The 24,340-nt window shown below is 65.3% G+C and overlaps 10 protein-coding genes across 10 annotated transcripts; 6 read left to right on the forward strand and 4 right to left on the reverse strand.

Moving 5' to 3' along the window:
- Positions 1-312: 312 nt before the first annotated feature.
- JCM10292_000345 (uncharacterized protein) lies at positions 313-1,004 on the reverse strand (the record flags this gene model as incomplete). The annotated part of the gene is made up of 3 exons (XM_076652087.1): positions 313-459; positions 517-618; positions 801-1,004. The coding sequence occupies 3 exons, from the start codon at positions 1,002-1,004 to the stop codon at positions 313-315; spliced, it is 453 nt and encodes a 150-aa protein (XP_076502327.1).
- A 102-nt stretch (positions 1,005-1,106) lies between these two features.
- On the forward strand, positions 1,107-1,863 carry JCM10292_000346 (uncharacterized protein; the record flags this gene model as incomplete). The annotated part of the gene is made up of 4 exons (XM_076652088.1): positions 1,107-1,241; positions 1,308-1,380; positions 1,438-1,700; positions 1,759-1,863. The coding sequence occupies 4 exons, from the start codon at positions 1,107-1,109 to the stop codon at positions 1,861-1,863; spliced, it is 576 nt and encodes a 191-aa protein (XP_076502328.1).
- An 86-nt stretch (positions 1,864-1,949) lies between these two features.
- On the reverse strand, positions 1,950-5,732 carry JCM10292_000347 (uncharacterized protein; the record flags this gene model as incomplete). The annotated part of the gene is made up of 6 exons (XM_076652089.1): positions 1,950-4,187; positions 4,311-4,446; positions 4,507-4,538; positions 4,620-5,401; positions 5,475-5,647; positions 5,710-5,732. 6 exons carry the CDS (start codon positions 5,730-5,732, stop codon positions 1,950-1,952), a joined length of 3,384 nt encoding a protein of 1,127 aa, XP_076502329.1.
- Positions 5,733-6,077: 345 nt separating this feature from the next.
- On the reverse strand, positions 6,078-7,638 carry JCM10292_000348 (uncharacterized protein; the record flags this gene model as incomplete). The annotated part of the gene is made up of 6 exons (XM_076652090.1): positions 6,078-6,384; positions 6,440-6,507; positions 6,586-6,656; positions 6,753-6,881; positions 6,947-7,379; positions 7,552-7,638. The coding sequence occupies 6 exons, from the start codon at positions 7,636-7,638 to the stop codon at positions 6,078-6,080; spliced, it is 1,095 nt and encodes a 364-aa protein (XP_076502330.1).
- A 240-nt stretch (positions 7,639-7,878) lies between these two features.
- JCM10292_000349 (uncharacterized protein) lies at positions 7,879-11,026 on the forward strand (the record flags this gene model as incomplete). The annotated part of the gene is made up of 3 exons (XM_076652091.1): positions 7,879-8,103; positions 8,209-10,701; positions 10,763-11,026. 3 exons carry the CDS (start codon positions 7,879-7,881, stop codon positions 11,024-11,026), a joined length of 2,982 nt encoding a protein of 993 aa, XP_076502331.1.
- Positions 11,027-11,588: 562 nt separating this feature from the next.
- JCM10292_000350 (uncharacterized protein) lies at positions 11,589-13,260 on the forward strand (the record flags this gene model as incomplete). The annotated part of the gene is made up of 9 exons (XM_076652092.1): positions 11,589-11,943; positions 12,023-12,118; positions 12,176-12,266; positions 12,321-12,395; positions 12,448-12,535; positions 12,591-12,639; positions 12,702-12,943; positions 13,033-13,112; positions 13,197-13,260. The coding sequence occupies 9 exons, from the start codon at positions 11,589-11,591 to the stop codon at positions 13,258-13,260; spliced, it is 1,140 nt and encodes a 379-aa protein (XP_076502332.1).
- Positions 13,261-14,391: 1,131 nt separating this feature from the next.
- On the reverse strand, positions 14,392-15,991 carry JCM10292_000351 (Gfo/Idh/MocA family protein; the record flags this gene model as incomplete). The annotated part of the gene is made up of 3 exons (XM_076652093.1): positions 14,392-15,013; positions 15,079-15,608; positions 15,932-15,991. 3 exons carry the CDS (start codon positions 15,989-15,991, stop codon positions 14,392-14,394), a joined length of 1,212 nt encoding a protein of 403 aa, XP_076502333.1.
- Positions 15,992-16,131: 140 nt separating this feature from the next.
- Positions 16,132-19,206, forward strand: JCM10292_000352 (uncharacterized protein; the record flags this gene model as incomplete). The annotated part of the gene is made up of 12 exons (XM_076652094.1): positions 16,132-16,685; positions 16,754-16,779; positions 16,840-16,933; positions 16,996-17,336; positions 17,440-17,540; positions 17,722-17,878; positions 18,006-18,244; positions 18,381-18,430; positions 18,514-18,764; positions 18,844-18,937; positions 19,037-19,130; positions 19,201-19,206. 12 exons carry the CDS (start codon positions 16,132-16,134, stop codon positions 19,204-19,206), a joined length of 2,007 nt encoding a protein of 668 aa, XP_076502334.1.
- Positions 19,207-19,436: 230 nt separating this feature from the next.
- Positions 19,437-20,618, forward strand: JCM10292_000353 (uncharacterized protein; the record flags this gene model as incomplete). Its single annotated transcript, XM_076652095.1, has 4 exons — positions 19,437-19,561; positions 19,641-20,069; positions 20,132-20,451; positions 20,536-20,618. The coding sequence occupies 4 exons, from the start codon at positions 19,437-19,439 to the stop codon at positions 20,616-20,618; spliced, it is 957 nt and encodes a 318-aa protein (XP_076502335.1).
- Positions 20,619-21,052: 434 nt separating this feature from the next.
- JCM10292_000354 (ABC1 kinase family protein) lies at positions 21,053-23,821 on the forward strand (the record flags this gene model as incomplete). The annotated part of the gene is made up of 9 exons (XM_076652096.1): positions 21,053-21,062; positions 21,309-21,835; positions 21,935-22,200; positions 22,301-22,428; positions 22,486-22,713; positions 22,828-23,065; positions 23,134-23,340; positions 23,439-23,457; positions 23,546-23,821. 9 exons carry the CDS (start codon positions 21,053-21,055, stop codon positions 23,819-23,821), a joined length of 1,899 nt encoding a protein of 632 aa, XP_076502336.1.
- Between the last annotated feature and the right edge of the window lie 519 nt (positions 23,822-24,340).

Below are 24,340 nucleotides of genomic sequence, written 5' to 3' on the forward strand. Positions count from 1 at the left end.
ACCCTAACCCTAACCCTAACCCTAACCCTAACCCTAACCCTAACCCTAACCCTAACCCTAACCCTAACCCTAACCCTAACCCTAACTCTAACCCTAACCCTTTCGCACCAAGAACAAGCATGAAAAGGGGCAGAACGGACAGAAACCCGGAGCAGAGCAGCCGGCTGCAGCAGCAAAAGACACAGCAGCCATCAAGCGAGCAACACCGCAACCAGTCAGCACACCCATTGAGCAGAGAGAGCACGAGAGAAAACGGCAATGCAGCCTGTACAGCGGAAGCGGAATGCTACAGAAGGGGAGAGAGAACGCGCGCTAATCCTTGTCCCCCTTGGCCTGCGTCGTCACGACGTCGTCCTTCTCAACGTACTTTACGCCAGCGAGCTTGGAGAGGGACGACTGCCAGGACGAGAGGCCCTTGTCTTTGCCCGCGGGGATGGTGAAGAGGATGCCCTTGTAGACCTGCGGTTGACGGAGGTCAGCACGCCCCTCGACACACGCGCAGCAGACGAAACGCACGCGATAGTTGTACTCCTGCTTCACGACGGCGTTAAGACGGAGCAAGACGTCGAGGATCTTGTCCTTTGTGACGTTCGAGATGGAGCGGTCGAGCGTGATGAGCTGCGAGAGGGAGAGCAGCAGTCAGCCTGCGGGTCCCGCGCGCGCCCTGCCCTGCTCTGCAGTACCGCAGCTACGACTGCAAGCCCCTAGGCGACCGGACTCGGCGCGTGAGCGAGCAGAGTGCCCCCGCCACATGCCCTCGTACGCGCAACCTCAACCAGAAACACGGCGCGCAGACGTACGTAGTTGGCCGTGTCTCCCTCCAGATCAGCCTTGGCAGCCTGTCTCGAGTCGGCGTCGCCGCGGACGAGCGGGAGGCCGGGCTTGCCGAAGGCGATGCCGACGCGGTTGCTCGCGTCCTTCGAGTCGCGCTGGAGCAGCGGGTCGGCGAAGGCGAGTGTGGCGAGGAGCGAGCACAGCAGTGCGAGCACAGCGAGCACGCGCATCGCTGCAGATAGGGCGAGCGAGCGAGCGAGGTTCGAGGCGAGAGCAAGCGGAAGCGGAACGAGCGAGGCGAGGATTGTCCTCCAGCGACTCTCACGCTTCGGATGGGCGAGTACACGAGATTCTACAGAGACGAAGGCGCGCTGTGCACGAGCTTCTCGTTCCAGTCAACCGCGCAGCCTTTCTCGCTTCCCCTGCTCGCCGTCCTCTCTTTCTTGGTTGGAGGGCTCGCAAGTGTCGTGCGCTTCCCTGGCAGATTTCGAGCCCTGTATTACCTTGCTCACGAGACTCGATACGCAACGCAGGGCCTCTATGCACCCACTGCACTGGCTGTCGTCGCCATCTTCCTCCTCGTCCGCCGCGGCCGCGCAGTCCGAGGTGCGTTTTCGATCGCATTCAGGTCAGACCACAACTGATAGCCGCGCGACCGCACAGAGACTCTGAAGATCTTCCCGGGCCTCAGCGTCCAGCTCGAGTCGGAGTCCGTCTACGCCTTCACACCCTCGTTCCGCTTCACTACCTCGGCCTCGACGAATATCTGTTTCGTCCCCAACACCGCTCGCATCACGAGCTTCAGCGGCAACGGCACGCGCAGGGTGGTGCTCAACGAGGGACTCCAGGGCGCGCAGGTCAGGCCGTACCTTGCCCTTCTGCACGGCCCCGGCGTGGACAAGCTACAGTCGCGGGTCATCTTTCCTGTGAGTCCCCGCGCCTCCTCAAGCCTTGCGCAGTCTAGACTGATCGCCTCCGCCGCAGACCATACTCCCGCGGCTTGAAGATCTGACGCCTGTCCTGCAAGAAGCGCAACGTCTCCTCGCCGAGCCAGCCGTGCGCACCATCAGCAACCCGCCAAGCCCGTAGATTCGCTGTCGTACGAGTCCTTGCGTCATCTCACAGTAGGCGAGTCTCGAGAGCGAAAGAGTGGCTGCAAAGTTGCTAGTGCGCTTCTACCGCTGCCCATCTGCCGCCGCCGCCTCCTCCTCCTCGCCATACGCGTCCAAGAACCCGCTCTCGTCAAACGACAAGTCCGCCTGACTCATCCTCTGACCTGCCACCCCTCCGACCCCTCCGATCGAGCTCGCCTCGCTAGCCCGCCTCCGGTGCGCTCCCTTGGCGCTCGCGCTCGTGCGCCTCGTCAAGAAATCGCTCGCGACCTTCCTCGCCTCGGCTCCGCTCAGGTCCACGCTCGCGCCTGCGCTGACGCTCGCGACGCTCCCCTGCCGCGAGGTGCGCTTGCGCCCTGCGGCGGGCCGGCGCGCGAGTCCTGCGCCGGACGACGCGGTCGAGCGCGAGAGGGACGGCGAAGACGCGCGCGAGAGGACGGGCGAAGAAAGGGGGACGTCGTCCGGATGCGGAGCGGGCTCGACCGGCTCTGAGAGCGGGGACGTGTCGGAGTCGGGGATGGAGGCGGAGGGTGGGACCGAGGCGGCGAGGGACGATTTGCGCGGCGGGACTAGAGAGGCCGATGCGGGCTGAGAGGACGAGAGCGAGGAGCCGCGGGGCGGCGGCTGGGCAGTAACGTCGCTTGCGGCAGGCGAGGGCGAGAAGGGTGCTTCAGAGGGAGAGAGCGCAGCCTCCGACGGCGGCGAAAACGGCGGTTCCGACGGCGGAGAGAAGGGCGTCTCGGGCGCGAAAGGCTCTTCGCGCGGGGACAATCCCACTGCCGACGGCGGCGACAAGACCGACGCAGGCGAAAGCGCCGAAGCCGGTGCGGACGAGGCCGGAAAGCTGTCCTCAAGCCCGAGTCCGCCGACACTGACCTCGAGAGGCGGCAGCTCGTTGGACGGAGTCGCTCGGCGGATCGGTGCGTCGGAAAGTTGCCACCCTCGGCCTCCTGCCGCAGGGCGGGCCGCCGAGGCTGAAGACGGAACAGGAGACCCGTCCTCCCTCGTGCGCACAGACGGCCCACCTCGCCGCAGTCCTGCCCCACCATCTTGCACCCGGCGCGAGATGATCGGGCTGTCGTCGTCCTGTATCGAGGCTGCCGCGCGTGCCGGGAGGCCAGCGACAGCGAAGCGGGACGGCGAGTCGACCTGCGATGATGCCGAGCGGCCATGCGTCCCGCCGCTGCGGGAAGACGAACGCGAGAGGGGCGGAATGGACAGGTCGGGTGACAGGAGGCCAGCGCCGCGCGAGAGAACGGGCGACTGGGACGGCGAGCGCGCAAAGACGACGGACGAGTCCTCCGACTCGGACCGCGCCCGGCGCGCTGCGCTCGAAAGCAAGAGCGGCTTGGGCCCGTTGCTCCCCGCGCGGCCCATGTCGATTGAGCCGAGTCGCGGTGACCCGTGCGGCGACGAGGGTGCGGGAAGCATGCCCGGCGGCGTGAAGGGCGCCTCGCGCGGGCTGCCGGCCTGCCGCTCGGCGTAGCGCTCTGAGCCCGTCGACGCTGTGAGCCTCCCGCTCGCGCCCGCTGCCGCCTCGCGCAGCTTGGCGATGCGCTCCGGGCCCTGCTCGGCGAGCTGATCACGCAGCTGCTGCGCCTTGGCCGCAGCGTTGGATTGCGCCTTGAAGAGCGCGGCAGCGGCATCCGACGACTGAAAGCGCGACGCCGACTGTGCAGCGGCGAGCTGAAGGTTCGTCGCGCGCTTGGACAGCGCGGCGGCCGTGTCGGACGCGGCGAAGCGCGAGAAGGACGAGCGCAGACGGTCTTTGAGGGTAGACTCGGGCGCCGCGTCACCCTCCGCATCGTCTACGGGATAGTCCAATTGTCGATCCCGCTCTTCGAGCGCAAGCTCCTGCTCGATGAGGGACGCGATCGTCTCGTGCTGGTCGACGCGTGCCGGCGGCGGCGGGAGCACCTTGCCCTCGACGACAGTGACGTTCTCGGCAAGGTCGGCCTGGCTCGAGCGCGGCGAGCTGAACGCGAGCGACCCGAACCGCGGGCGAGTATAGTCGCTACCGCCCGCGACGGAAGAGCGGTCGTCGTTCAGCTCAAAGTCGGACGCCGCAACGGCGGCGGTCTTGGTCGGTGTCGACGGCGAGCCCCACAGTCTGCGGCCGAAGAGCTCCGACACGCTCTTGCCCGGCGTGGACGACGTGCTCGAGCGCTTATTGGCTGTGCCGTTGCTTGAGGCGCGACCTGCGCGGCGCTCGCGGATGTCCCAGGCAGTGCGAAGCAGGCGGTCGACGCCCTCGCCCTCGATTTGCAGATCTTGCAGCCGCTCGAGAATCTTGGGCAGTCTCTGCGAGGAGGGCCGTGTCAGCGAGAGACCTGAAAAGGAGCGAGCCGAGCAGCCGCTGCTCAGCAGGCAAGGGATGCGCAGCGTTCCGCAGCAGGCCGACCCATGTCTTCGCGCAAGACTCACCCCGTATGGAGACAAGATTGTCTGACGCTCCATCTCGACGATGGCGAGCGCGAGGTCAAGGAGGTGGCTGAGGACGGGCGACATGGCGTCTACTGCTTGATGCGCTTCTTCGGGTGGGTAGAGGGAGAGGAGGCGGCTGCGACGAGCGACGGTGTCAGTCGCCTTGATGACGGAAGAGAAGTGCTCGTGAACGCACTCCCATACCCGGACGACATCCGGCAGCGGGAACTGTGGCAGCCGTACAGGAGAATGCGCCGAGTCAGCGACGTCGAGCTCGACAGCGGATACATCCGCAGCGAGGCAGCGCACCTCGGTCGCAAATAGCGTCGTCAACCACCGGACGACGAACCCTCCCAGCTGCACGCCCTTACGGTCGAGCGCATCGGCGACGCCCGGATCGAGGAAGAGCAGGAGGGCTTCGAATCTCGCGACTGTAGCACCGAGTCCTGGGCCGCCGTTCGAGCCCGCGGCAGGCTCGTCGAGTGTCGGAACGTACAAGTCCCGGAGCTGCGCCAGAAGGGCGCCGAAGGCGAAGAACGTCTGCGCTTCGGACTCGAGCGAGGGGGCCTTGCCCGCGCTCAGGATGTAGAGGAGGACGGCGGCGAGGTAGGACATTCCCTGAACGAAGGAAACGCCGGGATTGAGAAAGGCATAGAGGAAGAGCGGGCGGAGGAGGAGCTGCCGGCGGGTGCGGGTGCGCGGACGGGCGGGTTGCGAGTCAGACGCGTCGGCAGGCGCCTCTCCGACGGATGCGCCGGACAGCCGCTTCGCCGCTGCGCGGTCTGCTGAATGTAGTACTTCTAGGCGTGTCCACAGCGGGTCCGCTTCGCCCTCTTCGTCCTCCTCGATGGGTGCGCCGAACCATGCGAGTGCGCCGAACGTGCGCTCGACGTCCTGCTCGATCTCGCGCAAGAGCTTGTCGTGCTTGTCGAGGGACGCAGAGCTGGCTCCGGGGACGGGTAGGGCCGAGACGCGCGGGAGGACTTCGGCGAGAAAGGCGCGGTACTGTTCGACGAGAGTCGGAGTCGGGGCCAGACCGAGCAGGACGTGATACGTCTCTGCTCTCAGATGCGCAGGGTCGTCGGGAATGCCTGCATGCGCGCGAACGGCGTCAGCTCGAGGTCGAGAGAAGCGAGAGACACCCAGAGAGCGAGAAAGACGCGCCTTCGAAGCACGCGCGGCGGATCTCGAGCTTCCTCCATGCCTCTGCGCTCTGTGGACCGTGCCCGAGTCCCCTTGGCTGCTCTCCCACGGGAAGGGCGGACGGAGTCGAGGACGAGGTGGGGTCGGAAGTCGGCGGCGAGAAGGGCTGGAGGAGCGATTCGAAGCGCTGTACGCTGTGCGAGGTACACACAGTCAGCCTCACTATACTCTGAGCCGCACAGAGCTGTGTGCGCACCGCTCGAAATGACGCTGGGCCATCCGGACAACACAGCCACGACGACGGGACTAGCGCGTGCAAGAGCGCGCAGACAGCCTTGTAGCAGTCTCCGTCCGTCCCTGGGCTAGCCTGAGCTCTGTCTGCGCCCGGATCGGCGTGTGAGCGAAAGCGGTTCGAGCGGAACCACGGAACAACCGACGGCGGTGTCGACGCCATCAACACAGCTTACTGAGGCTAGCCGAGCTGTCCAGAAGTCAAATGTACGCTTGTAAGCTTCTCGCGCTTTCCACTAGCAGTTCAGGGCAAGCCGCCGCAACGCGCACCTCATGCACGCTCATCCGCACATCGACGCGTACAAAGAAAGCACTCGATGCACACGCACGTTCCTACCGATCCACCAGCCCCTGCTTCTTCGCCTCTCGCCACGCGCTGCGAAACTCGTCCGAGACGAACCGCCGGGCCTCGCGCGAGAACGCATTCTCGTCGCTCGCGCCGTCCTCCTCGCGCTCGGCGCCGTGCTTGAGCCCGCGGTTGTGAATGCGGTCCGGGTCGTACGGCAAGAGGTACCGCGTGTACGACGCCGACTCCCACAGGTGGTACGTGAACTGCGTGTCGCGCGTCGGCGCGAGCGACGGCGCGCGGTGGAACGAGTACGCGAGCGAGCGGTGCACAATCCGCAACGAGTCGTCGTCCCTGCGAGACACTCTCATGAGCTCACTCCAGCTTGACGAGGGCAAAAAGAGCGCACCAGATGGGCCAGAAGAACGCAAACTTGTTGAGGACGGTGATCTCGCGCGGGAACGCTCGAGCGAGTTTCTGCGCGGGGCCCGCGATGAGAAGCGGTCAGCCGAGAAAGCTCTGGCGTATACGTAGTATCCGATAAGGCCGACGTGCCCAAGGAGTGGTGACGCTGTGCTGCGCCCAGGATCGCCCGTCAAAGGTGCGGTAGCTGTCGAGCCAGCGAGCTGCACGAAAGACGGATCAGTACCCTTTTGCCGGAAGTACCGTCGGACACAGCACGATAGTGCGACTACCAGAAGACGCGCGCAGGAAGGACGCACAAATGAAGCTGCTGTAGGGTTTTGCGAGGATGACGGCGTTGCACAGGCCCGAAGGTGGCAAGGCTGGGTCAAGGTTCGGTTGCGACTCCATGCCCATGACGACCTGATGTCGGTACAGCGGCTCCAGGTCTGCAGGGAGTCAAGGTTGACTTCAAAAAAAAAGGCGCTCAATCAAATGCAAGAAACCGGCGCACCCTTTACGACGAGGACGTCGACGTCGAGGTAGACGCCGCCGTAGTCGCGCAGCGCCTCGAGGCGGAGCACGTCGGCCTTGTGCGCAAAGTGCTCGACCTTGTTGCCAAAGACGGACTGGACGTCGCGCTCGCGGATCATCTCGAGGCGCGTATGGCCCGAGCGGTGCACGTCGCGCACAAAGCGGTGCCAGTACCACGTGTCGGGCTCGTAGACGTAGTGAAAGTAGATGACCTCGGGGCGGAGGGTGACGAGCGCCGATGTGAGGCAGAGGTAGTGGATAAAGTGGAAGGGGTGCCCGCCAAAGTCGGGTGCGAGGCCAAAGACGTAGTGCACATAAGGCGGGACCTGCCGCTCGGTAGTCGGCGACCAGGTTGTGTTGCCCGTCGGTGCGGCAATCGGGTAGTGGAACGGGATGCGCTCGGGAGAAAAGCGCTGTCGGAGGAACACGACGTAGACGGTGAACGCCGCCAATGCAAAGATCGTGTGTCGCCGTCGCCACTGCGAAAAGGAGGATACAGGCCAGTCAGAGCGTGCGAACGCACAAGAGGGGCCTGTCTTTTGCTCGGACGTGTCTCGCTGAACAAGGAGACGACGAAGAGCGCACCTTCCACCCGTCGAGACGCGGATTCCCTCGATACGCCGACCCGGGCAGCGTGATGGACGGGCGCTGCTTGAGCACTTGCGGCGCCATCGCCCTCACTCGCTCTCTGCGCGCTCAAGACGAGTCGGACCCAAGTGGGGAAGCAAACGGGACAACAACGAGACCAGCGACCGCGGGACCAGTCTAGCGAGGAGCTCGGCTCTCGAGTCGATTCTTGCAAGCCGCTCAGCACTCGCACAGAGCCGCAGAGAGAGCGAGAGGATGCAAGCGGAGCGAAAGGAGAGGGCGACTTGAACGTTGGCCTCGTCCACGCCCCGCCACTCGCTCAGGATGGCCGAGTCGGGGCTCGGGCGAGTGCACAGACCAAGCACGAGCCCAGCCGTGCCCAACGCCGGCCTCCCCTTGCGCCCGTTTGAGCGCAAGTCGCCGCCGTCCGGTCCATCGCCTCGGCCCCGTTCTCTCGCCCTTCACCCGGCCAAGGGCAGTGGGACAGCGGCTGCAGGCGTGCAGAAGGAGGAGATTAGCAGCTTTGCCGGACTCGGCAAACCTCACGGCGTGAGCTCGCTTTTACAGCGACCCTCGAGGCTCCGCTCGCTCCCCTTGGCCGCGTGTTGACCGCTTTGACGCACATGCACTGCACGCCGACCCTCGACACGACAGCTGCCAGCTCGCACAGAGACGCCGACTAGCGACTCGAGCTTCGAAGATGAAATCATTCTCGTCGCCTCGTCCTCGTGGTCCATCCCTCGCACCAAGCCGTCACTGCCCTCGACCGCAACTCCTTCCTCTGCCAAGCCTGGCAACAGCTCGAGCATCCCCTCGAAGCACCGACGATGGACCCTCGAGCTCCCATCGAGCCGTCTCAGCGAAACGGCGCGCGGGAAACGCCCCGCCGAAGGGGAGAACGCCCCGTCCGCATCAAAGCGGCAAGCTCGCGCGGCCGCGATTGCCTCGGGGAGCGTAGTGCGCAGCGTGGACGGCAAGGCAGCTGCGAGTGTGGAGCCGACGCGGCCGACGAGCTCGCGGAGGCGGGCCTTTGACGGAGTCGAGGTCCCGCTGCGTCGGCCCACCGCGACGCGGCAGCACACGCGCTGGGATTCGCAGGAGGAGGAGACGGTCACAAACTCGCCCTTTGGCTCGCCGCAGTCGGCGCACCCGTCGCCGACTTTGTCCTCCCAGTCGAACCGCTCGCCTCGCTCGTCGCAGTCGTTCGAGCTCGTGCTCGAGTCACGCCGCGAATCGCCAACTAGCGGTCCCTTCTCATCGTACCTGCAGAAGCGCTCGCCGTTGTCGACAAGCCCGCAGACTGCGGGCAAGCAGCTCCCGTCTCCATCCGCCTCGCTCATCCCCGCCAAACCCGCTGTGCCGCCGATTCCTGCGCCACTCAACTTCCCTTCGCGACCCCGATCGCATCCCCTGAATCAACTGCGAATTCGGAAACCGCCTCCTGCTGCTCTTCCACTCTCGCCGATTCCCTCAACGCGTATGCTCAACCCGGATTTCAAGCCCGCTCAGCAGCTCGGATGGGTCGTTGGTACCTACCCGAAGCGCCGACCCGAGCCTCGATCTCGCACCCTCGTCCCCATCGCTGTTCCCCCCATTCTCCCCGAACCGATTCTCTCGCCCGCCCTCGACTCGGGCGCTTCCTCTTCGCAGCGCCGGTCTGGCCGCGTACCTCGACAAGCGCAGTTGCCGTGCGCCATCTACCCTTCCGCGACAGACCGCCTCGCCCTCTTGGACTCGTCGACCCCGTCCTCCACGTCGTCGTCGCGCTCGACGTCCCCCTCTCTCGTCGACGCGCCTCGCCCGCTCGCTTCCGCTCCGCCCAGGCCGAAAAAGCCGCTCACGGCGCTCATGCACGCCCGGCAGCGCTGGTCCTCCCTCTCGGAGCGGCACCGCGGGCCCTACCGCATCGATGGCCTCGCGCTCGGGACCGTGCCCGACGTACTCTCATACGAGTGGGACGAAGACGAGTTGCGAATCGAGGCACGGCGTGCGGGGCGCGGATGGACGAGCGCGGCGTGGCGCGCGGTCGAGAGCGAGGTCAGGCTAGTGCGCGGGCTCGGCGAGGCGGCCGAGCTGTGTCTCCGCGCGCGGGCGGGGGACGAGGAGGCGCGCGCGGAGGTCGGCATGGGGATCGAGCTGCAACCGTGGCGGTGGAGGAGCATGGAGGAGGGGAGAGGCTGCGTTGGGAACGAGGCGACCGGGTGGGCGACGCGTGAATGGCGCGAGTACCTCGACGACGACGACAGCATGGTCGAACAGGACGACAGCGATGACGCTGTGCGCACTTATGTCCTGCCGCACGATGTGGGTGGGACAGCAGGGCACGACAACGAGGACGAGCCAGACCGGGTGCTGCTCGCCTCGTCACCGCGGAGGAAGAGCGGCGCGAGTCTCATGGGCGTTCCGCCCGCGACCTCGTCCGTCCTTTTAGGCGACGAGGAGGATGCCGACGACGAAGCGTCCGACGGGCATGACGCGGATGTCGCGCCAGATCTCGCTGCACTCGTGCAGGTCGACGACGAGGAGATGGGTGTGGTCGAGGCGGACCTGCTCGCTCTGGCGCAGCCCGACGACGCCGAGTTAGCGCTCGAAGCGGCGCCGACACTCGAAGCGGCGCCGATACTCGAAGCCGCGTCGACAAAGCAGATGGTGATGCGCGGTAGCAGCAGCAGCGCGTCGCCGAGCTCGAGCGACGGGTCCTCGCGCACCCGCCAGGCCTCTGGGGCGAACCGCTCCACCGCACCGACATCGGTCTCGACACCTCCGCCGCCCGCCCCGGCCTCGCCTGCCGCCGACAAGGGCAAGCAGCGCAGCGACGCGGACGCAGACGAGCCTGTCGAGCCGAAGGTCAAGCCCACGCCAAAGCGCATCTCGCCTGCATTCGCGCGGCATACACTGCGCGCCTCGTCGCCCTTGCGCCCCTTCTCGCAGCTCGACCTCCCGTCGTCAGACGAGACGAGCGACGCGTCGTACGGAACGGCTGGATCGCCCGTCTCGCCTACCCAGTCAGAGGGCGCCGCCTCGTTGTCCACCGCAGCAGGATCGTCCTCGGCCAAATCTGCCGCATCGCCAGAGACGCCGCGCACCGCAGCGCCCCGTAAACGTGCTGCCGCCACCGTGCAGGACGACCTGCCAAAGGGCATGGTGGTACGTTCCGCTAAAAGCTCTTCCTCCACCGGACGCATCCTGACGCTCTCGCCCTGTGCAGCGCTGCCCGTACCCTGCGTGCCCACTACCCGTCTTCAAGCCCAAGTCGGCGTCTACGGCGACGACGCACGCGCTCAACTACCATCACGCCGAGGTGACGCTGACGTTCCAGCGGCCATTCCGCACGGCACGGCTGCAGCGGGACGCGCAGCAGGCGTTCACGTGCCCGTTCTGCGGGTTCTGGAGCATGAACGCCTCGAGCACCAAGCAGCACGTGTACACTCGCACGTCGCGGGTGTGCCCTGGACCTCCCGTCGTCGAGTGACGAGACGAGCTCAAGGGTGCGTTGCGCATTTGCCCGTCACACGGAGTGAGGCCATCCAAGGCTGACCCTCTTCTTCGCCTTCTCGCGTTGCGTACAGACAAGCTTGCTTCTACCGCGAGCTTCCCCATTTCTGGTCTTTCCCGCCGGACGACTCGCCCGCGCTCCATCCGTCCCTCTTCACCCTCTCGATCCGCGTTTCTTTCGCATCCGCAAGTGTCTTGTATATCTGTGCTCGTCTTCCCTTGTTGTGCACGCTATGCATCGATAGGCTGGTCCCGCGCACTGTCCTCCGTCAGCGAGCGAGCCTGAGGAGGAGCGTGTCTCGTCCGACGAGCCTTGGTGTCGAGTCGCGTCCGCCCGGCGTCGACTTCTCTGTGGTTGCACACTACTGTGCAAGCCGTGTAAAGGCAGCCTAAAGCGTGAGGAAGAGCGGCCGGGCCTCGTTCCGCGTGCGACGAGGCGGTGCAAGTCCCCACTCGGCTCTCTTCTCGCTCTCTTTGTCGCTCGAGCAGAGCGAGCAAGCGAGTGCTAGACCGCACAGGAGCACGCAGTCCCTCCAAGCATGGCCATCGTCTCGCTCTCTGCGCTGCACGCCCGCGAAGGGCTCACGCTCGATGCCGTCGTCCGCGTCGTCCGTGCGACCGTGCTGAACCCGGCGCTGTCGTGGGTGCTGCCAGTCCTCGCTGCACTCCGCCACGGCGCGGTCGAGTCCCTGCCCGGCGCACTCGAGGCGCTCAGGGCCGCCGACTGGCTCTCGCTCGTCAAGGCGGACCGAGCGACGCAGTTCGCACTCGCCGTCTTTGGCCTGGGAGTGATGCTCAGCGCCAACGACCAGATGAGCAGGGCGGCGCGCAACAACCTCACGCGCGGCAAGAAGCCGTGGGACTGGCACCGCGAGATCGTCGTGATTACCGGAGGTGCGCCGGGGTGGCATCCTCTCAGTCGCTTGCTCGTCTAGGGCACTCGCTGAGTACCAGGATCCTTTGCGGAATACAGGCGCCGGCGGGCTCGGAACGGCCGTCGCAAAGCGGCTTGTCGCGCGCGGAACAAAGGTCGTCGTTCTCGATGTTGCGCCGCTGAGCGCTCCGAAGAGTGCGTGACTCGCTGTTGCTGTCGTATCAATCTAACGCTGACGATCTCTGTCTCTAGCCCCGGGACTGAGCTACTACCAAGTCGACCTTTCGAGCGCCGATGCCGTCAAGGCCGTCGCGCGAAAGGTGCAGGAGGAAGTCGGACACCCGTGCGCCTCCTTCAAGTCCTCTTCATCCTCGATGCTGACTTCAAATCTCCACAGCTCTGTGCTGATCAACATGGCCGGCGTTGTGCGCGCGACGTCGATCCTCGAGATGACCGAGCGTGATGTCGACCTGTGGGTTTCCTCCGCTCTCAGTCGAGTCGATCGCTGAATCTCCCTGTCGCAGCACCTATGACATCAACGTCAAGGCGCACTACTGGACTGTGCAGGCCTTCCTGCCGCACATGATTCAGAAGGGTCACGGCCACGTCGTCGTGCGTTGCACGAGCTTTTGGATGGTGATTCGAAGCTGATTATGCCGCATACCAGACCATCTCGTCCTCGACTGCATACATCGCGGCTGCGACTGGTGTGGCGTGTGCGTTCTCGTCGCTACCATCACGCTCTCACGCCAGACTCACGCCTTCCGCGCCGCCACAGACTGCTCCTCGAAAGTCGCCGCCCTGTCCTTCCACGAGGGCCTCACCGAAGAGCTGCGGCACCTGTATCAGCCCGCTTCGCATGCGCGCGCCGTGCGCACGAGCGTTATCTGCCCCGCGCACTTCAAGTCGGCCATGTTTGCCGGGTTCGAGAACCTCATCCCCGAGCGATGCGCGCCCAGCTTGGAGGTCGAGACGGTCGCCGAGCTTGTCGAAAACACGGTGCTTAGCGGCGAGTCGCAGGTGCGTCGGTGTCGGCGGGAATCTTCCGCGCGCGTCAAGGTGCACGCACTGCTCGCGCGGATCCAGGCAGCTGACAGAGACTTGCGCAGCACATCATCGAGCCGTTCTACGCCAAGTGCACCCCCTTCGGCCGTGCTCTCCCGACTTGGCTCTACTCGATCGTCCTCCTGTGCGTCTCGGGGCTCCCGCTGCATCACGCTGCTGATCTCGGCTCGGCCGCATGGAGCTGAACAGTTACGCCCGATCGCCGCAGCTGTGCCAAGGATGCGATGGGTGCGGTGCGCGCTTTCAAGGCGCGCGAGCTCAAGCAGGACTAGGTCGACTCGGCCAGTCGGGCGCGACTCGCTCGCACCGAGCTCTCGCAATCCCTCGCTATCTCTCTCTCTCTCTCCCTTTCGTAACGACCGCTCGCAACCTTGCAAAGATCACGAAACTTCAATCATGCTGTGCTCTCGCTGTCGCATCACTGCTGCGCCGGTCTCTCGGTCTTTCCGCATGACGCCTCCTGTCCGTCCAGCCAACGCTGGCTTCCCGAGCGTTGGTCCCGCTTTGCGGCTCTCTGCGCTGCCTGATCTTCTGCGCTTTCTTGGTAGTCCGTTGGTACGGAAAAGCGTGGTGCTCTCTCGGCTGTCCTTGCGCAAGGGCAGGCCTGCAGAATGTCATCGCACAGCCACACCGGCGCAGCCAGCGGGCAATCGCGCCGCCATAGCCACCATCAGACGAGCGGCTCGATCACCGGCGGTGACGAGCTGTACCGCGCCTCAAACATCGCGCAACACCGTGCCTTGCTTCCGCTTAGTCTGCCTCTGCTGCTGTCCTGTGCTCACCGTCTTGGTACGCAGACGAACCGCTTCCCATGGAAGGCAGTTATGATGTACCAATGAAGCGCCTGACCCCTGACGGTAAAGCGACCATTCAGCGGCCGACGGGACAGACGGGACTGGATCCGTTCACGCAGCCGCAGAAGAAGGGCGTTCAATGTGAGAGCAGCAGCTACTCTATACGCACTTTGCGAGCTTTGAGCTGACCTGATCGGTCGATGAGGCGCAGTCGAGCCCCTGCAACGCACGAAAGAAGAGCAAGATGCGCATGTTGAGCAGCCTGTTTTGCGACCAACAGCCAGTGAGGCGGACCTATCCTGCTCCCGCCCTTCAGTCCCAGCGGCTGATTATGCTGCATTACACAGGCGCGTCGCAGCTGGCAAAACTCCAAGCGCAGAGGCGGAACCCGCGTGGTCCGTGGGGCGACGGACTCGGCGGAGTGTGAAAAGCAATGCCTCTCATGCATGCGCTGGTCGCGTGCCCGAGTTGTTGGGTGTGTAACGCATAGCATGCGCCACAGTCTCGGACGCGGCGCCGCGACTGGAACGAGGCATCGCGCGAGTGAGCCGGGAAGCGCTGCACGCGGAACGTCCTCGCTCGAGCACGCCTGTTTTCAACGAGAAAAGTCTACTGCACCTCCCACAGCGCCTCGCCGACCAATTCCTTCAAAGCGATCTTCTCGCCACCCTTTTCGCCGCTCTTGAGCGCGCCCTCGACCGCGGCAACGTCTCTCAGCGCGGCCCTCGGCCCGCTGCGCCGTCTCACCTCGTCCGCCTCCTTGCTCCCGATTCCCGCCACAAGGGCGCGCGCAAACGCCTCCACCTCTGCCTCGACGGCGTCGCGCGCGGGGAGCTCGATCTCGAGCACGTTGGGCTCGTCCTCGCCCGCGGCGTCGGGGTCGGCGGGCGAGGGCTGGGTGACGAGGCGGAGGACGTGGATGCGCGGGTGGGCGATGTCGATGGTGAGGACGGCGCGGTCGCCGCGGAGGGTGTAGAGCTTGGTCTGCGCCGGCTTCGGGTGGCCGAACGAGAGCGTAAAGGTGCCGCTCGGCCCGGTCGCGCTGCCGTCGTCGTCGCCGCGCGCGCTGCTCGTGCCGACGAGGGCGTGCAGCGTGTCGCACGGAGGGAGGGACGGGTTGAGCTGCGAGACGTGCGCCGAGAGCGAGGTGAGGGCGAGAGGGGAGGGGGACGCGGTCGAGAGGATGTGGCGCAGGGCAGCAAAGAAGTGGACGCCGCCGTCGAGGAGGAAGCTGCGGCAAGTGAATTTGTCGTCAGTGTCCAGGTACCGCGATGGTACAGCCTCGCGCGGACGCACCCGCCCTGGTACTCTGGCTCACGGCGCCAGTTGGTCGCGCCGGCAGCGAGGCTCGGCTGGATAAAGACGTCGACGGCGAACGACTGGACGGTGCCGAGTTTGCCGTCGCGCACGAGCTCGCGGGCCTTTTCCCACGCGTGGCCGTAGCAGAACTGCTCGGCGACGATCCACTGCTGGCCCTTCGGCGCGTACTCGGCCTCGTACAGCTCGACGAGGGCCCGCGTGTCGGCGACCGAGGCGGCAGCAGGCTTCTCCGAGACGACGTGCTTGCCCGCGGCGAGGGCGCGGCGGATGACGGCGGGCTGGTGCGGGATGGGGAGGCAGAGGACGACGGCGGGGATGTCGTCGCGCGCGAGGAGGGCGTCGAGGGTGGCGCCGTCGGCGCTGTCGTCCGAATAGACGGCGAGGTCGGCGCCGCTCGTCGCAGGGAAGCGCTGTGCGGCTTGGACGAGCTTGTCGGCGGACGAGCGCGAGCGCGAATAGACGGCGACGAGGTCAAAGGCGGGAGTTGCGGCGATGGCCGGGAGGTGCTGTCGGTTTGAGCCGAGGTCCAGGTCAGCCCTGCGATGCTCTTGCGGAGCTGTGTGACCCTGGAAGTGCTCTTTGCGCGGCGGGACGGCGAGCGAGACCAGTTGCGAGCAAGAGCCGCGGCAGCGCGAGTCTCTCTCGGCAGCGCAAGCTCGCCCGACCCGCCAAGTTTGGCCTGGAGCGTTCAGACGAGCACACGAGACACCCTAGCCCCGCTAGCCCCCGGCTCGAGTCCCCAGTGGCCCGCGATCATGTCAACCCCCACCTCGGCCGAAGCGACGAGGCGATGAAGCGCGAGAAGCGAGAGAGAGAGACGCGGACGGACAGCGGTGGAAGCAAACCCGCCAGCCCCGAGGAGTGCGACCCTGATGCGCTGCTCTGCCATGCTGTGCTCGCGAGACCTCGGGAAAGGAAAGCGCAGGCAGTGCGCGGTGACGTTGGGCGCTGGCCGTACCGCGCGCGGTACTGCGACCTGCGTCTACCTTGTAGCGGCAGCCCTTTCCGCCCGTCACACCGCCTCGAGGGATGCTCGCACCCCGCCTGGGCCAGCGCACCGCCGCCCTGCGCTCCACCGCCAGCGCGTGCGCCCCCCCGCTGCCGCTACCGCTGCCGCTGCGACGCCCGCCTCGGCCTCCGCCTGCTCTGCGTCGCTCGCTCGCAACCGCTCCCCCCCCGCCTCCCGCTTCTCCTGGGGCCTCTGCGCCCCTCACAAAGGCCAAGCGCGTTCGCTTCTACCGCTCCCACCCCTACTGGACCGCCCTCCTCGCCGCGCCCTTCGTCGTCACCGGCAGCCTCGGAGTCGCCCTCCTCGGCCTGTGGGCCTGGGACGCCTCGACCTTTCACCACCCGCACGCGTCCAACGTCCCCATCGACCCGCTCGCCCTCAATCCCAAGCGCGGCGGAAAGAAGAACCTCAAGATCGCCGAGTCGCTCGTCGACGACTTCGACGCCCGCAAGGTCAACTCGAGCGGAAAGGCCAAGAAGCGCCTCGTCATTGTCGGCGGCGGCTGGGGCAGCGTCGGCATCGTCAAGAACCTCGACCCCGACGTCTGGCACGTCACTGTCGTCTCGCCCGACAAGTGCGTCCCGTCTCGACCCTCTTCGCGCGGAAGGATCCTGCACTCACCCATTTCGCGTCGCAACTCAGTTTTTTCTGCTTCCAGCCTCTGCTGCGTGCGTTCACAATGTCACAAGTTGACCAGGAGTGCAGAGACTGACATCCCGAGGCCGCAGCGTCCGCAACCGTCGGCACGGTCGAGGTCCGCAGCCTCGTCGAGCCGCTCCGCAAGATCATTGCCCGTGTTGGCGGTCACTTCTTTGCTGGAAAGTGTGTCACATCAGCTGGACAGTGTCGCGTTCGCCAGAAACTGACAAAGCGCGCTTCGACAGGGCGGTCGACGTCGACTTCTCCGAGCGCCTCCTTGAGGTCGACTGCGCCGGGCACGGCGAGAACTTCTACCTCCCCTACGACAAGCTCGTCGTCGCGTGCGGCTCGGTCAACAGCACGCACGGCGTGCCCGGCCTCGAAAACTGCTTCCAGCTCAAGACGATCCAGGACGCGCAGGCGATCCGCCGCCGCGTCATGGACAACCTCGAGGCCGCCGCCCTCCCGTCGACCACCGAGGAGGACCGCAAGCGCCTCCTCAGCTTTGTCGTGTGCGGCGGAGGGCCGACCGGCGTCGAGTTTGCGAGCGAGCTCTGGGAGATGGTCAACGAGGACGTCATTGCTTGTGCGTCTGTCGGCGCTGTCGTCCAGCCGTGGTCCTGCCGTGTTTCTGCAGGCGCCGGCTGTAGCGGCCGAAGATAGGCTGACTCGCTTTGGTGCGCGCGCAGACATGCCCTCGATCCTGCGCAACTCGGTCAAGGTGCACATCATCCAGTCGCGCGACCACATCCTCAACACGTACGCCGAGAAGATCTCCGAGTATGCCGAGGTGCGTTTCCCTGAGCTGTGACACGCAAGGTCATATCCGGACGACGATGCTGATGTATTCTCTCTCCCGCCTTTCCTCTTCCCGCTCTTCCATCTTGACCTTCCATCGCCCGACGCTCCAACACCCCCTCACATGCCTTGTCCGTCTTGCACTTGCCGTCCCCCGCCCGCCCGCTCTGCAGGAGCACTTCCGCCGCAACGAGATCGACATGATCCTCAACGCGCGCGTCAAGGAGGTCACGCCCGACAAGGTCGTCTACACGGTCCGCAATAAGGAAACGGGCGAGACCAAGGAGCACGAGCTCGACAGCGGCTTCACGCTCTGGTCTACCGGTATTGGTGCGTCGCGCTTTGCTCCTGCTGCCTCCAAGTGACTCATTATGGCTGCGGACCTGCCATTCGGTCACACTGCGGAGTGTGTGAGAGCAAAATGCGCGAGGCTGACCGCAATCTCTGTCGCACCTAGCCATGAACCCCTTCACGCAGCGCGTCGCGTCGCTCCTCCCGAACCAGTACCACAAGCACGCGCTCGAAGTCGACGCGCACCTGCGCGTGCTCGGCGCGCCGCTCGGGACCGTGTACGCGATCGGCGACTGCGCGACGATCGAGACGCGCCTCGTCGACCACCTGCTCGAGTTTGTCGAGCGCGCAGACGAGGACAAGGACGGCAACATTGACCGCAAGGAGTTTGCAAAGATGATGGGCGTGCGTGCTAAGTCTCTCTTCCATCTGCCGCACGGTACGACTGCGGTGCGGTCGCCCGCAGCCGTTCCGATGTCGTGGAAGCGAGCTTGTGCACCCCGGACTCTTCAAACTGACCCGCTCTTCGGACGCCCCACAGTACGTCAAGCGCAAGTTCCCGGCGTCCGAGAAGCACTTTGCAAAGATCGAGTGCGTTGGCTCAACATGCAGTCTCGAGATTGCAGCTTTTCGGGGTACCGTCCGCTGACTGCGCGGGTACGTTCAACGAACAGGAACGTCTTCGACAAGTACCGCCGCGAGAACGGCACGCTCGGGCTGAACGAGCTCGCCGACATGTTCCTCGAGATTTCGAAAAAAATCACGGCGCTCCCGGCGACGGCGCAGGTCGCGGCGCAGCAGGGGCAGTACCTCGGCAAGAAGCTGTCGACGCTCGGCAAGCAGGAGCTCGACGAGACGGCGCTCAAGAACGGCGTCTACGACGACCCGGACGACATGCTGTACCACCCGTTCAAGTACAAGCACCGTGCGTCGAGAGTCGCAGCGGGCACTCCGCTGGGCGCTTCCATTCCTGACCCTTCCGCGCCTTTGCTCGTTTCGTACAGTCGGCTCGCTCGTCTACTTTGGCGGCGCCGCAGCGTTCGACATTCCGTACTTCCAGAAGGCGGGCGACCTGTGGGCGATGTACGCCTGGCGATCGTGCGTTCCGCTTCCCACTCTCTGCCCCTGCCCGTTCTCCTTCCTCGCTGTGACAACGCTGACTTGGTTGCAATCGCCTTTGTGCATCTGCAAACAAAGGGTCTACCTCTCGGAGACGGTGTCGATCCGGCAGCTCGTGCTCTTCCTTGGCGACTGGGTCAAGCGCTCCCTGTTCGGGCGCGACCTCAGCAAGGTGCGTTACTTGGGTTGCCTGCTTATGCTCGCTGGCATCTGCTGACCCAGCGATACCCGCGACCTCGCAGTTCTGAGCCTGCTGTCCTCGCCCTTGCCTGACCCCGACGCTTTCTCTGCAAAATATCGCCTTAGCCTGCCGTGCTGTTCATATAGTTGTAGTTTGCCTAGCAATAGACTGTGTTTGCTTCCCTCACACTGTCCCGGAGACAAGCGGACTTTGCGGCGATCAGGATCTCCCCCGCTCCGAGCTTTCCTCTTTCGCGCTCGCTTCCCTCGCTGCTGCACGCGAAGAACGCGGACGAGGATGTCTGCCGCGTACGAGTACAGCTCGGACAGCGACTCTGACGCTGCGCCCGAGGTCGTCTCGCTCTCGTCGGCCAAGCAGGGCCGCCGCGACGACGAGCGCAGGCGGAGGGAGGACCAGGAGCGGTGAATCTCGTCTCTCGCGCTCTCTGGGCGGTGTGTGGCGAGTTGGAACGCTGCAGGCTGACTTGTTTCGCGCTTGCAGGGCCAAGCGCGCCAAGAAGGAGCTGCTGAGGAAGAAGGGCAAGGCCGCAAAGGCAAAGGGCAAGGGCAAGGCGCGCGCCCTCGACGACGACGACGAGGAGGAGGCTGCGGCTAAGCAGGACGGCGAGGCAGACGAGGCGCTGGACGAGGCGCTTGCTGCGGCGGAGGACGAGGTCGACTTCGAGGACGACGACGAGGACGAGGAAGTCGCAGCTGCCGAGCCCGTGCAGCAGGGCAAGAAGACGACGTACCTCGACGACGACGTCTTTGCTGAGGCTGCGGCGCACTACGACCAGGCGGCGCAGCAGCCCGCCGCGGGCGAGGGCAAGAAGGCCGCCAAGCGCCGCGTCAAGGAGGAGCGCCGCCGCAGGAGGGAGCTTGCCGAGCGCAGGCGGGACGAGGTTGGCGCAGGAGGCAGCCAGCAGGTCGGGTGCGTCTTGATACGCCCTCTGAATCTGAAGGAGCGCCTCTGACGGAACTCGCCACCCGCAGCGACATCACGTTGCAGCACCTCCCCTCCGTCGCTCACGGCCCCGCCTCGCTTTCCTCTACTGCGTTGCCCTCACACACGTCCGCCGCCAAGTTTGTCACCTCGCGGCTCTACTCGAAGAAGCGGCAGGTCGCCGTGCTCGACGCCGGGCGGCAGGACGCGGCGAGCCAGCCGCGCAACCCGAAGAAGGTCAAGGGGATGAGCTTCGAGAGCAAGGTGCTCCTCGGGCTGGCCGACCCCGAGGACGAGGACAAGGAGAAGGACAAGGAGAAGAAGCGCAAGAGGAGCCTGCTGCTCCAGGCCGATGGGCAGCGCAAGTCGGGTGCGTCGACATACTCGGGTCCGCCTGTCGGCGCGGGTCCGTGTCCGCTGCTCTCCGGTGTTGACCTGTTGTTTGCATGCACAGCCTCGATCGCTCGCCCGCTGTCCTCGGCTCGCCGCGGTGCCAAACCAGCAGGCAACTTTGCCGTCTCGTCGTTCCGCGGGTGAATTCGACCCTGTCCTCGCCCGTCCTCGCCCGCTCTCCTCCCTGTCGTTCCGCGTCGCATTGCAGTAGTCGTTGTTGTATTCCTCGCATCCGTCGGCTTGCTTCATTCAGTCTGCGGCGTTACGCTCGCAAGTCGTCGGGAGAGACATCTCCTTCGAGCGACTCGATCTGTCGGCTTTGCCGCAGCTGCAGGGATGTATAGCAGAGTCTTGCTCGACTTCTGAATCTCGCAAAGCTTGGTCCTGATGGTCGATGCCCGAGAATTGGCAGCATCGCCTCGCTCTCCGTCTCGGCAACTTCTCGTCGCTGCGTGCTCGTTACGGGAATGCTGGGCGTTGCGCGAGGGCTGCCAGCCTTTCGCGCGCAGTGTACGCCCTTACGAACGGCTCTGCGGGCAGGTGCGTTGCGGTGGGCCTTCTCAACTGCGCGCGACGTCATGAGGGCCGGTATAACTCGCCAGCAACGGCAGCTGGAGCTACGAGACTAGCACGTCTGGCTTTGGATGCGTTTGTTGTATCCCTCTGCAACTCAGCAGCTCCGCTCGAGGTGTTGTTCGTGCTGACATCCGTCTGCTTGTCGCGTCGCGTTAACAGCCGATTGCGCACGCTTGAGCACCAAAGCAGGACTGCCGAGGGCGCCAATCCCTCTAGATCACACCTATCCACGACCTGCGACTACCCGGCTGCTCTCAGTGTCGGCCGTTCGCTTCCAGCCGACCCCGACTCCGCCGAGCCCCTTCCCGCCGCCTTCCTCTAGCGCCCCGACAGCTGCACAGGACAGCGCTGCCACCCCTCCGACACCCTCCTTCGCCCGCAAACCGCGCGCAGACCAGCGACTCGCCCAGCTCCAGCGCGATCTCTACCTCCTCCTGTCTCGCCGCCTTCCCCTCTCGCGCCTCCGTGCCCTCCGCACCCGTTTCCGCCCGCACACGCGCCGCCAGCGCTTCCTCGTCTACCTCATCCTCTCGCTCGCCGCCTTCCTCGCGGCGTACAACTTCTCGACGCCCGTGCGGCACGGCGTCATTGCCGTCGAGCGGTGCGCGACCATCGGCTACGCCGTCGTGCGCGCCATGATCGACTACAAGCTCCTGTTCCGCATGACGTGGGAAGACTCGGACGAGGGCCGCGCACAGCGCCACCAGGACTACGAGGACACGCACTGGCGCGCCGCGGTCCGGCTGCGTGAGGCGCTGAGACAGCTTGGCGGCATCTACATCAAGGTGCGTGCCGCTGCGTACAGCTGCTCTATCGCCTTCGCGCTCCGGAAGGTGGTATGGGCTAGACGGTACAGGCAGCACTGACATTTCTGTCTCCCGCAGCTCGGCCAGCACCTGTCGACCGTCCAGCTCATCCCGCTCCCCTGGTCGCTCGCGATGCGCCCGCTGCAGGACCAGTGCTTCCCGACGCCGCTCGAGGACCTCCAGGCGCTCTTCCTCGCCGAGACGGGCGCGCCGATGAGCTTCTTCTTCAGCAGCTTTGACCCCGAGCCGATTGGCGTCGCGAGCTTGGCGCAGGTGCACCGCGCCGTCGATCGCGAGTCCGGAAGGCTGGTCGCCGTCAAGTGCATGCATCCCGACCTCGAAGAGTGCGTGGCCATTCAGTCATACCGCGAAACGCGCGCGAGAACCGCTGCCGCGGAGCGTGAGAAGCCCTGCAGACAGACTGAGCTGACGTTGTCTCGACAGATTCTCGGCGATCGACATGAAGACGACGACATTCCTCCTTCAGCTCGTAAAACGCTTCTTCCCGACCTTCGAATTCGCCTGGCTGGGCGAGGAGATGGAGCAGAACCTCCCGCTCGAGATGGACTTCCGTGCGTAGGAAGCCTCACTCTGCCGCGCTACGAAATCGCTGACCACCGCGTGCACAGGCCACGAAGCGGCCAACGCTGCCCGTTGCGTCAAAGACTTCTCCGATCTCAAGCAGACGCCGCTCGTCCTCCCGGAGGTCCTGTGGGCCAAGAAGCGCGTCCTCGTCATGGAGTTCATCCAGGGCGGCCGCGTCGACGACCTCGGCTATCTCGCACGGCACAAGATCGACCGCAACCTCGTCAGCCGCGAGATTGCCGAGATCTGCTCGCGCATGATCTACCTGACCGGTGCGTTTCTCCAGCGTATTTGCTTCGATAAGTCCAGCGGCACAGCTTTGCCGCTATCAACTGCTCGGCTTCGTATCTTCTGCGCCTCACTGACCCGCTCCCTGCCATGCTCAGGCTACTTCCACGCCGACTTGCACGCCGGCAACCTCCTCATTCGCCCCGCACAAAAGCCGTCGCGCTCGCCGCACAACTTCGAGGTCGTCCTTCTCGACCACGGCCTGTACTTTGACCTGCCGTCGGATCTCCGCGTCAATTACGCCAAGTTCTGGCTCTCGCTCATGGCGAGGTCCACGCCCGAGGTCGAGGCCGACCGGCGCAAGTACGCCAAGCTGGTCGCCAACATTGACGAGAGGTACGCTCTTTCCGCCCGCCTCGAGCGAGCGCAGAGACGGTGCTGACCTGCCCGCCGAACGCTCGCAGCCAGTACCCGCTCTTCCAAGCAGCCATCAGCGGCCGCGCCGCTCTCGAAGGCGCGAGCATGAGCGGCGAGGGCGGCCAGCGCGGGAGCAGCATGCTCGATCTTGGCGCCAACACCGACGAGGAGCGTAAGCGCATGCGGTCGGCCATGGTGCAGCAGGAGGGACTGCTCGAGTCGCTGTTCCAGCTGCTGAGGAACATTCCCCGTCGGTGCGTCGCGACCGTTTGCGGAAAGTGCTGTAGCGCTGACTCCGCCTTCGTGAACCTCGCCCCTCCCGCTACCGAATGCTGCCGCCTGACGTCTTCAGCATGCTCATGATATTCAAGGTGGGCATGCCTTCCCGGTCCCCATTGCACATACAGCAGGGCAGCCCGTCCACTCCCGCCGAACTAACCCCGACCCTCCCTTCCGCAGGTCAACGACCTGAACCGCGCGCTCGACGCCTCGCTGCAGACGACGCACTCGCCCGTGCGCGTCTTCCTCATCATCGCGCAGTACTGCAACCTCGCGATCCGGCTCGACGACGTCGCGCACATCCCGCCGCTCTCGCTCGCCGAGCGCTGGCGCTCGTGGTGGCGCTACCAGAGCTGGAAGTGGACGCTCAAGCTCTGGACGGTTGGTGCCGACGCCAAGTATGCGCTCGAGAGGTGGAGGGGGGCAGAGAGGAGGTCGCTCACGCTCGAGTTGTAGAACCAGGCTCTCGTATCGTTCGTTCTATCCGTATGCCGCTGTTGTAACGCACCTTCATACTCTCGTCGATCAGACACTCGTGCTTATGCGATACCATGTGACTAATCGCTGCACTAGGCGCCCAAGGAGTGCAAGCAGCAGAGTTTGGCCAAGCTGCCGGAATCGAGCAAAATGCGGAAGGCCGCCCGAAACGGCAGAGCTGTCGGGGCAGGGCAAGATGAGGAAACAACTCCGGGGCCCTTGTACGACGATGGTTGCTGGACAAGCTCCTTGGCACTTGATAATCATTGTCACCTCCTGTCGACCGGATCCTGACGCCCGTGGTCCTGCGAGCTGCCCCCGACGACCTTGCGAGCCTGCGCCATCAGCCAAGCGCGCTTCTTTCCCTTCCCTTCGGGCTTCTCCGGTTCCTTCCGGTTGTCCAGCACCGGTCGCGCAGGTCGGTGGTCGCCGCGCTCTGTCGGGACCAGGGCATCGTCAAGAGCTGTCCAGGATGGGCGTCAGTACACGGCGAAGCAG

Source organism: Rhodotorula paludigena (assembly GCF_050403205.1).
Source record: "Rhodotorula paludigena JCM10292 DNA, Rt_paludigena_JCM10292v1_ctg65, whole genome shotgun sequence".
In the NCBI taxonomy this organism is placed as follows: Eukaryota; Fungi; Basidiomycota; class Microbotryomycetes; order Sporidiobolales; family Sporidiobolaceae; genus Rhodotorula; species Rhodotorula paludigena.